The sequence below is a fragment of the Rhinatrema bivittatum genome, chromosome 2 (assembly GCF_901001135.1).
Source record: "Rhinatrema bivittatum chromosome 2, aRhiBiv1.1, whole genome shotgun sequence".
Taxonomy (NCBI): domain Eukaryota; kingdom Metazoa; phylum Chordata; class Amphibia; order Gymnophiona; family Rhinatrematidae; genus Rhinatrema; species Rhinatrema bivittatum.
The window spans coordinates 538,108,675-538,124,136 of NC_042616.1; the positions used below are offsets into that span (position 1 = coordinate 538,108,675).

General features: G+C 42.9%; 1 protein-coding gene across 1 annotated transcript in view; it reads right to left on the minus strand.

The window, feature by feature from the left end:
* Positions 1–15,462, minus strand: part of ZNF236 (zinc finger protein 236) — a 531,902-nt gene that overhangs the window by 373,280 nt on the left and 143,160 nt on the right. The window contains 2 exon segments of the mRNA XM_029590848.1: positions 5,279–5,464; positions 14,930–15,073. Of these exon segments, the coding sequence (XP_029446708.1) occupies positions 5,279–5,464; positions 14,930–15,073 (330 nt within the window).

The window sequence follows — 15,462 nt, forward strand, 5'->3', positions numbered from 1 at the left end:
CTGTACCGCGTGGCATGCCTGCCCCTGCCGACTGAAGGAAGCCGCGAAAAAAGCGCACCGCGAAGGAGAAGCAAAAGAAACTTAAAAACTTAAAAAAAAAAACCAAGGTTGGCGAACCACCGCAGTGGAGGGGAGGTTTTTCAGGGGGGGGGGTTTTCTTAAACTGAACTCACCTGCGCTGTCCCTCGCCGAGTTCTGAATCGGGCCGGCGGGGGTGAGTGAGCCGGGCTCCCCGGTGTCACCCCGGCTGGGCTGTGGAGGGCGAGATCCTCGACCCCTAGCACCAGCGATCCGCTCTACCAGGAGGGATGGCCCTCTCAGAGCCTGACAACCTCCTGGGAGCACTGATGGGGCCTTCAATGAACTAAAAACAAACCCCCCTTTTTTTTTTAAACTTAATTAAGGGAAGCTAGATAGAACAACAAGGACAAGAAACCTGCCTAGCTATCCTCTAAATTTCTAAAACCCCTTTTCCTTAACAAATTTTCTAACCAGGCTGTGAGCTATGCACCCGCACTACCTGCTGGAAACAGAGAAATACTGACAGGCTGTGGGTGGCACCCTGGTATATATAGAGGAGCTCGTCAAGTTTTGCTCTGTTTCCACCTGCTGGTGCGGAGGCATAACCCAGGAGTCTGGACTGATCCGGTACGTACAGGGAAACTGAAAATCTGCACTAATGCAGAAAAGTGCTTTAAAAGGTGCTTTAAAAATGGAGTATGGAAGTAGATGCTTAAAGTTGGAAGGCATTCAGGCCGATAAAAAAAAAAAAATGCGGGAGAGCAGGCGCTCCGAGGCGAGCACCCGCTCTCCCAACGTGCGCCCAGGCACCTCTCTTGGGCACACGATACAGTATTTAAATTAGTGCCGGCGCTAATAAATCCCTAGTGCCTCCTTATTAGCAGAAGCGGCGGCTGTCAGCGGGTCTGACAACAGACACTTAATTTTACCTGCATCGGTTGTCGAATCCACTGACAGTCACGGGTTCGGAAAATGGACGCCGGCAAAATTGAGCTCCGTTTTCTAACCCGCGGGCAGATTTTTTTTTTTTTTTAAAGAAGTTTTGGGTTTTTTTATTTTTGAGGCCTCTGACTTAATATAGTTATGATATTAAGTCCGAGGGTGTACAGAAAAGCAGTTTTTTCTGCTTTTCTGTACACTTGCCCAGTGCCGTCTGAAATTAACGCCTGCCTTTGGGCAGGCGTTAATTTCTGAGTGTGAAATGTGCGGTTTGGCCGCACATTTTACTTTCTGTATTTCAGGTGACTAACTAATAGGCTCATCAACATGCATTTGCATGTGATGAGCGCTATTAGTTTCGGGGGGGTGGTGGTGCGTTTTCCACGCGCTATTACCCCTTACAGTATAAGGAGTAGTAATAGCGCATCAAAAACATGCAGCAAAATGGGGGCTAAATGGAGCACACAGTTCTGTATTGTCCTGATTGTGTGCAAGACTGGTAATGTGCATCCCAACTTTGGAACAATCTCGAATGGTAGACCATTTGGGCAAGGCATTACAAGTGAAATGTAAGACTAATCTCTCTTGGATGGGCACCTACAGCCAAACAGAATGCACTTTGGCACTATATAAGATTGGCACTGTCCAACATGGGGAGCTGTGGGGTGGAGTCATGTGTCGGTATGTGCACTCTCTCCTTTGCACTGTCCACTTTGTAGCCCACGCCCCCTTTCCCCTAACCCCTGTGTGTGTGGTGGGGAGGAATTGTGTTGTAGATGTGCTCTGTTGGGGGGTGAGGGAGTGTATGGCTAGGACAATCAAACTTGCTTCAGCTGGCCCAATGCTGGAAATCGAATTCTTAGGTCTGAAGTGGTGTAAAAGTTAACTCACATTTCAATTGATCATGTTATTCTATTGCTGTACCCATATCGTAGTGGGTAACTGTTCCTACCACATTGGACACAGCAATAGAACAACATTGGCCAACAGAAATGTGAATTTACTCTATCTCAGACCAAGAGTCATGCAATATAGAAAAACAAAATGTAAGCTCTCTGGGGTGGGCACCTTCAGCTGAACAGTAAGCACTTTGGTGCTATGCATTCCAACTTTGGCATACTGCTCAGCTGTAAGTGCCCTTCCAGGAAAGCTTATATTTTGTTCAGCTGTAGATGCCTGCCCAAGAGAATGCATGCTGGAAATTTAACTCCTTCCTGAGTCTGAGGTGGAGTACTACACTGGGCACAACAACAACAGACAGAACCGGTCACCAGAAAAGCAAGTTTAATTCATCTCAGACACAGTTGCTAAATTTCCAGCATAAAAAATCTGAGGGGGCATCAGTACAGATTTTCTTACTTTTTTTAAGTGCCAAATTGCCTGCTATTCAGCTGTTGGTGCCTTCCCCATAGAGCTTATGCTATGATTTTACTTGCCATTCCTTTCCAAAATGGCCTTGTATGTAAGAATATGCCCAAATGGGATGCAGAGTGCCAATTTTGGCACTGTGCATCCAATTTCAGCATTCTGCATCCAATTCTGGCAAGGCATGGCAAGTAAAATCTATGTTCTCTGGGGTATGCTCCTAGGTAGCTGAACCAACTGTAAGCTCTTTGGAGCAGGCACCAAAACTTGAACAGTAAGTAAACGTCACGATACACAGCACCAGCATACTGTTCAACTACAGATGCCTTCCCTCGGAGCTTATGCTGGAAATTAAACTCCTGCGTCCAAGCTGGAGTAAACTCAAATTTCTGGTGGCCAAAATTATACTTTACTTTGCCCAGTGTGATAGAAGCAGCCAGAACCTACCACTTGAGCACAGCAACAGATCAAATTGGCCATCAGAAATGCAAGTTAAATTTTACTCCTGTTCAGATCCAGGATTTACCTAAATTTTCAGCAATAAGAAAATGTGCCTTTTGCTGTCTACTCTTTACCTCACCTCTATGCATTGCTGGGGAATAGTTAATACCTTCTTTTATATGGGATTTGCATGCATCTGCACTAATTTTAGCACTGGTGTTTACTTCTGTTTTAGCACACATTTTTGGTGAGTTAAAAATCTGTTAAAAAGCATGGTTAACTTACTGTTAAAAAAAATGAGGGAAAATGTGACCTAAGACAGAAGTAATAACCTGCGGTAATGTCAAGTGTGTCTTATTACGTCAGCCCCTTAGTGTACTGTTTGCAAATAAAAAAAGAAATAGTAAAATACAATTCACATACCTTGGAAACTGCCAGTCTCTGTAGCCTTATAATTTCACCTTGGAAAACTACCATAACAATCTTCTGTAGACTTAGGGGTAGATTTTCAAATACCGCGAATAGGCGTACTTTTGCTGGCGCATCAGGCGCCAGCAAAAGTACGCGGGATTTTAGTAGATACGCGCGTAGCCGCACGTATCCGCTAAACTCCGGGATCGGCGCGCGCAAGGCTATGGATTCTGTATAGCCGGCGCGCGCCAAGCCGCGCAGCCTACCCCCGTTCCCTCCGAGGCCGCTCCGAAATCGGAGCGGCCTCGGAGGGAACTTTCTTTTGCCCTCCCCTCACCTTCCCCTCCCTTCCCCTACCTAACCCACCCGCCCGGCCCTGTCTAAACCCCATCCTTACCTTTGTCGGGGGATTTACGCCTCCCGGAGGGAGGCGTAAATCCCCGCGCGCCAGCGGGCCGCTGGCGCACCGGGACGCAACCTGGGGGCGGGTACGGAGGGTGCGGCCACGCCCCCGGACCGCCCCGGGCCGTAACCACGCCCCCGGGCCCGCCCCCAAAACGCTGCCAACACGCCCCGAAAACGGCGCGGCGCTCGGCCCCGCCCCCGACACGCCCCCGTCCGAAAACCCCGGGACTTACGCGAGTCCTGGGGCTCTGCGCACGCCGGTAGGCCTATGTAAAATAGGCTCACCGGCGCGCAGGGCCCTGCTCGCCTAAATCCGCCCGGATTTGGGCGGATTTAGGCGAGCAGGGCTCTTAAAATCCGCCCCTTAGAAAGCAAAGTTGCTTACCTGTAACAGGTTTTCTCAGAGGACAGCAGGATGTTAGTCCTCACACATGGGCGACATCATCAGATGAAGCCCCGATGCGGAAAACTATGTCAAAATTTCTAGGACTTAGACTAGACACACTAAGCATGCTCAGCAAGCCCTGTAAAATACGTCCATGCAGGGTCCCTCTCCAGTCTTGTAACAGAGAATTATAATTAAAATAAAAAATAGGTGAAGCCCAGCTCTGCAGAGTAGCGGATGGGTTTCTTGAGGACTAACATCCTGCTGTCCTGGGAGAACACCTGTTACAGGTAAGCAACTCTGCTTTCTCTGAGGACAAGCAGGATGGTAGTCCTCACACATGAGTGAATCCCTAGCTACAGGCTGCTCCCCAACACAAAAAGGGGATCAACAAACACCCAACCAGGTGCCAAAGGGCACAACAACAGTGCTGTTGGTAACAGAGTGGGGAGACAGCCTGAACCCAAACAATGGGCCCTAGGTGGGAAAAGCTGGGAGCTACACCTCAAACAGGTTCCGAAGGACAGACTGGCAAAACTATTGTCTGGATAGGCCAGCCCTATCCAGACAATAGTGAGATGTGAATGTGTGGAGAAAATTCCACATCACAGCCTTGCAAATCTTCTCCATGGGAACTGCTCGCAAGTGGGCCACCAATGCTGCCATGGCTCTGACAGAATGAGCCTTGACATGACCCTTAAGATACAGTCCTGCCTGGGCATAACAGAAGGAGATGGAATCTGCTAGCCAACTGGATAGTGTCTTTTTGGCAACAGCAACGCTCAACCTATTCTTATGAAAAGAAATAAAAAGTTGGATTGACTATCTATCGGTTTCTGTCCACTCCAGATAGAAGGCTAAGGCTCGCTTGCAGTCCAAACTGTGCAGTGCTCGTTCGTCTTGGTGCGAAAGGGGCCTGGGAAAGAATGTTGGCAGGACAATGGACTGGTTAGGATAGAAGTCTGACAGCACCTTAGGCCGGAACTTAGGGTGCGTATGCAAGACCACCCTGTCATGATAAAAGTTAGTATAAGATGGATATGTCACTAAGGCCTGGAGCTCACTGACCCTGCACACTGAAGTGACTTTGTAAACTGTTGTGATCTGCTTTTGGAATGACAGTATATAAAACACCTAGATAGATAGATAGATAGATAGATAGATAGATAGATAGATAGAAATGCCAAAATGAAAGCACATTACATTGACCAAAAGATGAGTTTTAAAATGGAAGCACATAGTTTGATATCAATACTGCAAAATAAAAGTTGAGTGTTTTGTTTTTTTTTTTATTATGTAAACTTTCCCCACCTGTAAAATGTCTCTGTTGATTTCTACCGCAATGCTGATTTGGTGTCCTGAGTGAAGAGACTGATGGTTTTCTGCTAGCACTGGCTCCGATAGTTCTAGAAGCTGCTGGATGACATCTGTCACTACTTGTTGTCCTTGCTGGCCTACAGCTAAAGTACAGGCGGAGACAGTTTTTGGGAGTGGAGTCTTAGGAGGCAAAACAATAAACAAAGAGCAGTTAAAAAAAAATGTATAACGTTAATCAAGACGATATATTAAAGGCGCAAAAGGATTAGGGAATGTATTAACATGCACACCAACAGTCAAATTTTCACAATCATCTACTGTGGCCATCATAATAGGCACTCCCAGTATCAAACAACTTCTTTGCCTTATGCTTAATCAGCCAAATGTCAAACATTTTCCTTTTTGTTTTTTTTTATATGTGCAAGTAAAACATGACAGAACTCCCCAACACGGGTCCATGTTTCAAATATCTGCATCAGGGAGATGTCATATAATATAAGCGTTTCTTCTTTTTGATTGCTTTAGATATCAAATGTTGCCTCTTTCGCCATTACTTCTTTCCTGGTGCCAAAGTTAGACCATTTGATATCTAAAGCAATTAACAAGAACAACAATAACGCTCTACAGAACTAGAAAACATTTAAGCCAGTCAAAACAAAAAACATTTTCTTCTGCCCTCCTTAACACATATATGTTTTAATCAAAGCATCATGTACTGTAGCTCCAACTTCAAAAGGAGACAAGCATCAAAAAATATCAATCACTAAATATTCAAACTAAAAACAATTTAAGGGTGATTAATTACACGACGAGAACAGTGAAATTCTGATATGGTATGGGGAAGACAGCCAGCATTCCCTCGAGACTCTCCGGTGAGGAAAGCGTTGGATTGCTCTCTCTGCACTCCCTTCTTTGGACTTTTCTGTTGCTGTTGATAGCATTGAGGTCCAGGTATCCTATCCATGTTCCCTGCAGCTGGGAGTCTGCACCATTTATCCTCTTGATATCACTTTCAGCCTGGCTCTGTTTAAACACCAGCTTGCTGGAAGCAGCAGATTTCTCACCAGCAAGCTTGCCACTGAAGGGGATGAAGCAAAAGGGGTTTTGCCTCTTGGCGTGTCCCTTTGCATGGCCTCGACTGTCATTTAAGAACATAAGAACATAAGAAAATGCCATACTGGGTCAGACCAAGGGTCCATCAAGCCCAGCATTCTGTTTCCAACAGTGGCCAATCCAGGCCATAAGAACCTGGCAAGTACCCAAAAACTAAGTCTATTCCATGTAACCATTGCTAATGGCAGTGGCTATTCTCTAAGTGAACTTAATAGCAGGTAATAGACTTCTCCTCCAAGAACTTATCCAATCCTTTTTTAAACACAGTTATACTAACTGCACTTACCACATCTTCTGGCAACAAATTCCAGAGTTTAATTGTACGTTGAGTAAAAAAGAACTTTCTCCGATTAGTTTTAAATGTGCCCCATGCTAACTTCATGGAGTGCCCACTAGTCTTTCTACTATCCGAAAGAGTAAATAACCGATTCACATCTACCCATTCTAGACCTCTCATGATTTTAAACATCTCTATCATATCCCCCCTCAGCCGTCTCTTCTCCAAGCTGAAAAGTCCTACCTCTTAAGTCTTTCCTCATAGGGGAGTTGTTTCATTCCCCTTATCATTTTGGTAGCCCTTCTCTGTACTTTTTCCATCGCAATTATATCTTTTTTGAGATGCGGCGACCAGAATTGTACCCAGTATTCAAGGTGCAGTCTCACCATGGAGCGATACAGAGGCATTATGACATTTTCCGTTTTATTCACCATTCCCTTTCTAATAATTCCCAACATTCTGTTTGCTTTTTTGACTGCCGCAGCACACTGAACCGACGATTTCAATTTGTTATCCACTATGACACCTAGATCTCTTTCTTGGGTTGTAGCACCTAATATGGACCCCAACATTGTGTAATTATAGCATGGGCTATTTTTCCCTACATGCATCACCTTGCACTTATCCACATTAAATTTTATCTGCCATTTGGATGCCCAATTTTCCAGTCTCACAAGGTCTTCCTGCAATTTATCACAATCTGCTTGTGATTTAACTACTCTGAACAATTTTGTGTCATCTGCAAATTTGATTATCTCACTCATCGTATTTCTTTCCAGATCATTTATAAATAGATTGAAAAGTAAGGGTCCCTTGAGGCACTCCACTGTCCACTCCCTTCCACTGAGAAAATTGTCCATTTAATCCTACTCTCTGTTTCCTGTCTTTTAGCCAGTTTGCAATCCATGAAAGGACATCGCCACCTATCCCATGACTTTTTACTTTTCCTACAAGCCTCTCATGAGGAACTTTGTCAAACGCCTTCTGAAAATCCAAGTATACTATATCTACTGGTTCACCTTTATCCACATGTTTATTAACTCCTTCAAAAAAGTGAAGCAGATTTGTGAGGCAAGACTTGCCCTGGGTAAAGCCATGCTGACTTTGTTCCATTAAACCTTGTCTTTCTATATGTTCTGTGATTTTGATGTTTAGAACATTTACCACTTATTTTTCCTGGCACTGAAGTCAGGCTAACCGGTCTGTAGTTTCCCGGATCGCCCCTGGAGCCCTTTTTAAATATTGGGGTTACATTTGCTATCCTTCAGTCTTCAGATACAATGGATGATTTTAATGATGTTACAAATTTTTACTAATAGGTCTGAAATTTCATTTTTTAGTTCCTTCAGAACTCTGGGGTGTATACCATCTGGTCCAGGTGATTTACTACTCTTCAGTTTGTCAATCAGGTCTACCACATCTTCTAGGTTCACCGTGATTTGATTCAGTCCATCTGAATCATTACCCATGAAAACCTTCTCCATTACTGGTACTTCCCCAACATCCTCTTCAGTAAACACCGAAGCAAAGAAATCATTTAATCTTTCCGCGATGGCCTTATCTTCTCTAAGTGCCCCTTTAACCCCTCGATCATCTAACGGTCCAACTGACTCCCTCACAGGCTTTCTGCTTTGGATATATTTTAAAAAGTTTTTACTGTGAGTTTTTGCCTCTACAGCCAACTTCTTTTCAAATTCTCTCTTAGCCTGTCGTATCAATGTCTTACATTTAACTTGCCAACATTTATGCTTTATCCTATTTTCTTCTGTTGGATCCTTCTTCCAATTTTTGAATGAAGATCTTTTGGCTAAAATAGCTTCTTTCACCTCCCCTTTTAACCATGTTGGTAATCGTTTTGCCTTCTTTCCACCTTTCTTAATGTGTGGAATACATCTGGACTGTGCTTCTAGAATGGTATTTTTTTAACAATGACCACGCCTCTTGGACATTTTTTTTTTTTTTACTTTTGTAGCTGCTCCTTTCAGTTTTTTCTAACAATTTTTCTCATTTTATCAAAGTTTCCCTTTTGAAAGTTTAGCACCAGAGCCTTGGATTTGCACACTGTTCCTCTTCCAGTCATTAAATCAAATTTGATCATATTATGATCACTATTGCCAAGCGGCCCCACCACCGTTACCTCTCTTGCAACCAAGTAGAATGGATTTACTACCTTATAGAATGGTATATATTGTTGGGAGGAAATTTTCAGTAGGATGTGTCTGACTGCTGGAATGCATTTTACTTGGAGGGTTTGTGGAAGATGTCATCCTAAGATGTTTAGGAAAAGTCCAATTAGAAATTTAACTCCATTTTCCCTTCTGTCCCAAGTATGTCTCAGATCGAGTTCTTAGATTGTTCAGTAGGATTACTGAATGTACAATTTAATGTTAGCCAAATGATTTTGATTAAAGACCTGGCTGAGAAATTCAACTTAAAAATTCTCTGTGTTATAGACACATGGGTAGGGAATCTGATACATAGAACATAAAGGCAGATAAAAACCATATGGCCCATCCAATCTGCTCAGCTACATCTAATATTCAGCTTTATTGTCCCATCCTCTCCTTCAGAGATCCTCTGTGCTTGTCTCAAGTTTTCTTGAATTCTGATACGGTCCTCATCTCCACCACTTCCACAGGGAGGATTTTCCATTGTCCATTTACTACCCTTTCAGTAAAGAAGTATTTCCTTAGATTACTCCTGAATCTAGCCCCTTTCACCCTCATTTCATGATCCCTCATTTCAGAGCTTCCTTTCTGTTGAAAGAGGCTTGCCTCCTGTGCATTTATTCCATGGAGGTATTTAAATATCTGTCATTTCTCTCCTTTTCCTTCTTTCCTCCAAAGCATACATGTTTAGATCTTTAGGTCTGTCCCTGCTGCTTTACAACGAAGACCACCAACCATTCTAGTAGTCACCCTCTGGACCGACACCATTTGCTTTATATCCTTTTGAAGATATGGTTTCCTAGAGACCTATACAGAAGCAATATCACCTCCGTTTTCCTGCTTTCTTTTCCTCTCCCTATACACCCAAGCATCTTTCTGGCTTTTGCTGTCACATTATCTAGTTTGGTCAGCTTAAGATCACCAGATATAATCAACCCCAGATCCCACTCTTACTTTGTACCCCAACTGCTCCGATGGGTTTTTGCAACCCAAATACATGACCCTGCATATTTTAGCATTAAAACTTTAGTTGCCAAACTTTAGATCATCTCTCAAGCTTCACTAAATTCTTCCTCATGTTTTCCAGGGTGTCTACCCTGTTGCAAATTTTAGTATCATCTGCAAAAAAGGCAAACATTTCTGCATGAATAACTGATAAAAATGTTGAAGAAAACTAGGCTGAGGACCAATTCCCTGAAGCACACCACTGGTAAACCCTGTTTCATCAGAATGTGCTCCATTTACCACTACCCTTTGTCACTTACCAGCCAACCAGTTTCAGTTAATTTAGGGCCCATACCTAGAGTGTTCAGTTTGTTTATAAGTGGCCCATATGGAACCATGTTTCAGGAAGCATTTAACTAATTTGGTTAGATAGAAGTTACTGCTTTGGGTGGGTTTATTTGACTGTTTTATTTGTTCTCAAGCTGTCTTGTTTTAAATTGTGTATGTTATATTTGGGAACAGTCTTCCAAATTAGGGAGTAACTAGTTTCTGGTAAATGAAAAAACAATGACTAGTATACTGAAACCATTAATCGTTCATTTTTAAGTCTCCACCATATGTAAATGAAATTTTATATTAAACAATTAAAATATTATCCTTTGTTTTTATTAATCAAAAAAATTATTTATAATTTAAAAAATTTTTGAAAGAGGAAAAGACCTCAGTACTGGTAAAGAATCTGATTTTGTAGAATCTAAGCAACCAGTTGTTACAATCATGGGTCTTACAACCTCTTATTTTTTTGACTAATTTTTCTTAAAAAATTCCTTCACTTTACGATAATCTTCTATGATTTTCAACCAAATGATGATACCACTCTCTGTATGTATCTTTTTAAACTGATAATTTCTTCTTATACAAATCTCAATCGAGCGGCAATTTCACTTGAAGTTCAAAGACTTTTTTTGTACTCTTAAACTGGGCCCCCATTGCTGTGCCTGAAATTTGTTGAAAATATTGTTGCTGAAAAATAAAAAAAATTTTTTTTAATCAATTGTTGCTAATTTCAAAATGAATTCTGTGGGTATACGATGTGGTCACTCTCTCTTATTTAAATATAATTCTATAATCTCCAATGCCTCATCCTGAGGAATAGAAGTGTACAGAGATTTGATGTTGAGAGTAACCAACCATTTAGTTTGCACGTTATCTAACGATGTTAAGATTACTTACCTGGTAATCTCCTTTTCCTTAGTGTATGCAGATGGACTCAAAACAAATGGGTATAGTGTGCTCGTGCTAGCAGTTGGAGACGGATTTGACGTCAGCACGGGTACATATACCCCCACAGGAAGTGAAGCAATTCAGTAATCTTCCTTGCAAAAGCTGTTATAGCCATATGTGTACTGACCGATCGATTAATCAACAGGATTACCCTGACCAATTGATGGTAGCTGGAGACCGCCAGTGTTCTCAACCGGAAGGCGTCGACACCCGGCAGGGTGGAAGCCCTATTATAAGCAAAACATGGCTTACCGTGAGTCAGCGAATCCCCATGTATACCGGCAGCCGGGCGGGATGCTGAGTCCATCTGCATACACTAAGGAAAAGGAGATTACCAGGTAAGTAATCTTAACATTTCCTAGCGTATAGCAGATGGACTCAAAACAAATGGGATGTACAAAAGTTACTCCCGGAGTGGGCGGGAGGCTGCCCGAGGACCATTTAGGATTGCCCTCGCAAATGCTGTGTCCTCCCTGGCCTGAACGTCCAGACGGTAGAATCTGGAGAAGGTATGGAGGGAGGACCACGTCGCCGCTTTGCATATCTCTGCAGGCGACAGCAGCTTAGCTTCTGCCCAAGAAGCTGATTGTGCTCTGGTAGAATGAGCCTTGACCTGTAGAGGTGGTGGTTTTCCTGCCTCTACGTAGGCTGCCTTGATAACTTCTTTAATCCAGCGGGCGATGGTCGGCCGTGAGGCCGCTTCCCCTTGCTTCTTCCCGCTGTGCAGGACGAACAGGTGGTCCGTCTTTCGTACTGCTTCTGACATTTCCAGATATCTGGACAGCAGTCTGCCGATGTCGAGATGACGTAGTATTCCACCTTCTTCCGATTTCTTCAAACCTTCCGTGGTAGGCAAGGATATGGTTTGGTTGAGGTGAAAGTGGGAGACCACTTTGGGTAAAAAGGAAGGAACTGTACGAAGATGGATAGCCTCTGGAGTGATTCTAAGAAATGGATCATGATAGGATAGTGCTTGTAGCTCTGAGATGTGGCGTGCTGAACACACAGCCGGCAAGAACACCATCTTCAAGGTTAACAAACGGAGAGACAGGCCTCGAAGGGGCCTGAAGGCTGATCCCGCTAGAAATTCCAATACCAGGTTAAGGTTCCACAAGGGCACTGGCCACTTCAGTGGCGGGCGAATGTGTTTAACTCCTTTCAGGAAGCATGAAACGTCTGGGTGCTGGGCAATGGATTTGCCATCACGTCTGGGACCGTAGCAAGACAGTGCTGCTACCTGTACCTTGATGGAGCTGAGGGAGAGACCCTTCTGAAGTCCATCTTGTAGGAAGTCCAAAATGATAGGAATCTGTGCGGTATGCGAATTGGTGCTGTGAGAATCGCACCAGGTTTCAAAGATTCTCCAGATCCTGATATATGTTAGTGATGTGGAGAACTTGCGTGCTCGGAGGAGTGTATCTATCACCGGCTCTGAGTATCCTCTTTTCTTCAGTCTAGCCCTCTCAGATCGGGGCCTAGCCAGAAGAAGGTTGCTCAACCCGATTTAAACCTCGTTGGAGGAAAGTTGGTACAGCTGTTCGAGCCTTGGAGACTGGAGACTTAGAAGAAAAGGTTTCTACCTTACCTGGTCTCGGTGCTTACTGGTCGTGTGCCGGGCGGTCTCCAGCTGCGGGGGGAGAGGGAAATACCTTCACCGCCACGCTCAAATCTGCACCTGCTGCCTTTCAGCCACCCTGGGGGTAACGTCCATGCCGGGAATCAGCCGGCGGACTAAAGCTCACCTCTGAGGGATATTGAATTGACCTCAGGAAAGTCTCAACTGGGGAAGGGAACGTTAGGTTTCACCGCAAGAGAAGCGGGGCTCTCTTCTTAAAGGTAAATTTTCTTCTTTCTTGTAAATATTACACTACTCTTTTGGATAGTGTCTGCATCTGCTATGGGAGACAGAGAAATACTGAAGAGCTAAGCATGCTGCACGGATATATGTAGGCTGATGTCAGCTTTGAAATCTGACTCCGTTTCCCATCTGCTATCAGGACAGCACAATACCCATTGGTCCTGAGTCCATCTGGCTATATGCTGGGAAATTATAGATTATGTTAAGTTTAAAGAATATTTTAGGTAGTAGTCATATAACATTTATGACAAATAGGGAATATGAAAAAAATATAAGACATTTACCATTTTAGAATGGTCCAGAGAACTTATGCAGTAAGTTTTTATCATCAGTGGTTTGGCAATATTTCAGGAAAGTTAAACAAAGGGATCCCTTCTGAGCATGTGTAGTCAAAAAAGGCATATATAACCCCAGCATACCCTCAATCAGAGAGATTCCCTGCTGAGAGAGCTGACACTGAACAGACAGCAGGACAGACAAATCTCACATTGATAGGGATCTCCAGTACTGACTTGCCTCCAATCCGAGAACTTGCTTAGCTGTCTCACCATTTGGGAAGGCCGGAGATTCTTCTCCAGGAAAGTTGACAACTTCTGCTAGATTTTTGTATATAATTATACCCCATTAGTTGAGGAATTTACTCTCGCTTATTGTGCTGATTTATTGTATATATTTTTTGTTATTTGTCTCAGGTGTTCTCATAAGCACCTGTGTTGTACATATATTACAAAAGATATGGTGGACCAATACGCAGAAATCACACCAGTAGGAAACACTGAAAACACAGATACATGGCCCTGTTGCACCTATTCGGAAGGCTCAGTGCTACTGGGTTTAAATTGTTATGCACCTGATCACTGAATTACTTCAAGCCATGTTTCCATGTTTTGAATACACTTGCTCCACAGGATTTCCGCCTCGGGATGGCGCTGCCCGGCTTTAAAATAAAATTTTACAGGCAATTCATACTGGTTATTAACCATCAAGTATTTCTTCTTGTTCCTTAAGTGGGTTTTGGTGCGGCTCCTCAGCTACTCCTCCAGTGCTTTCTCTACTTGTTTAATCACTGCGGCGATAAACCTTTGGGAACAGAGCAATGTTTTTTCAAGCACTCCTAGCAGGAAATCTATGCAAGTCCTGCTAACACCTCATCCCGGTACGGGTCCATAAACAGTTCTCCTTTCTTTTGCCTGGTCAATCTCATTTAACACAGATTGCATTCTACAGTTTTAAAGTCAGCCTTTGTCCCTCTGATGAGGTTCTGCGAAACATGGTCCCGTGTCAGGGGACTGAATTAATTAACAACTATCTAGGCTACTGTTTTGTACATTTAATTAGATTCATATAAAACTTATCCTAATTAAAACTATTCTAAACTTCTTATCCCTCTTCAGGTATTTTAAAAGTCTTCTGCTTGTCTTCTTACTCATGTACCATGTTAATCATGCCACACCTCTTCTTTATGCTATCCAATAGCTCCATTAGGCATCAATGGCAGTAAAAAAAATTATTCTGCTTATTTTTCAGAGGGCAATTTTTAAATTGCCCGCATTGTTACAAACTATATGGGTACTTTTGCTGCAACTACTTGCAGCAAAGTTTCAAATCAGAACTACACAGGTAGTTTCTCTTTGAAACGTAATTAGTGTAAAGTGCACATGCTCAAAAGCAGCCATGTACTTTGCATCTGCTCTTTATGCAGTCAGAGGAGGGGGATAAAATACATGCATGTGCTGTTTCCTTCCCCTGACCTACACACAACCTTAGGAATGCCTTTAACTCAGCTAAAAGTATGATTGCTATGAAAACTCACATGTACTTTCAAATCTAAACTAAAAAAAAACAACTCTTTCTTTTCTTACTTTTAACTAGATTTTCACAGGTCTTTTTATTACTATGGATTTGTTGATTGCTTTGTGAAGAGATCTAGCTAATGGTGCCACATAAATATAGAAACAATTTTTTTTTTAAATGAAAGACACTTAAAATAAATCATGTACCGTAATGCGAGATGTCTCTCCAGTAGAGCCAATTGAACTCTGAGACCCTCCCATGTGCATCTTGCTAATATGTGTATTTAAGCTGCCAAGACTTTTGAAAACACAGCTGCATTCAGTACAGTTATATGTAGGACCACTCTTCACCTTCAGAAATAAAAAAGAAAGGAAAAAGAACAGGGAACATTATTATTTTAACAAATACATTCAAAAATGAAATTGTAACAGAAGATACACATGGAAAACATTTAAAACCAACAACTCCTAGCTGAATTTTCCTTTTAATCTTTAAATAGAATTAAATTTACAGAATGTATGAAAGAATACTTCTATCACAATCCAACGCAAGGTTGCATCTTATCTGTTCCAGCATAAGTACTGCTTACTGACTTCTGATCTCTTTCAGCATCATCCTCAGGAAACCATAAGTGCTGACTGCAACAGCACTGACAGTAGCAAGTAGCCAGTATGCCCCCCCCCCCACCCCGCGACTGGGCCCCACTTCCCCCCATGAACCCAACAAAGAATAACAAATC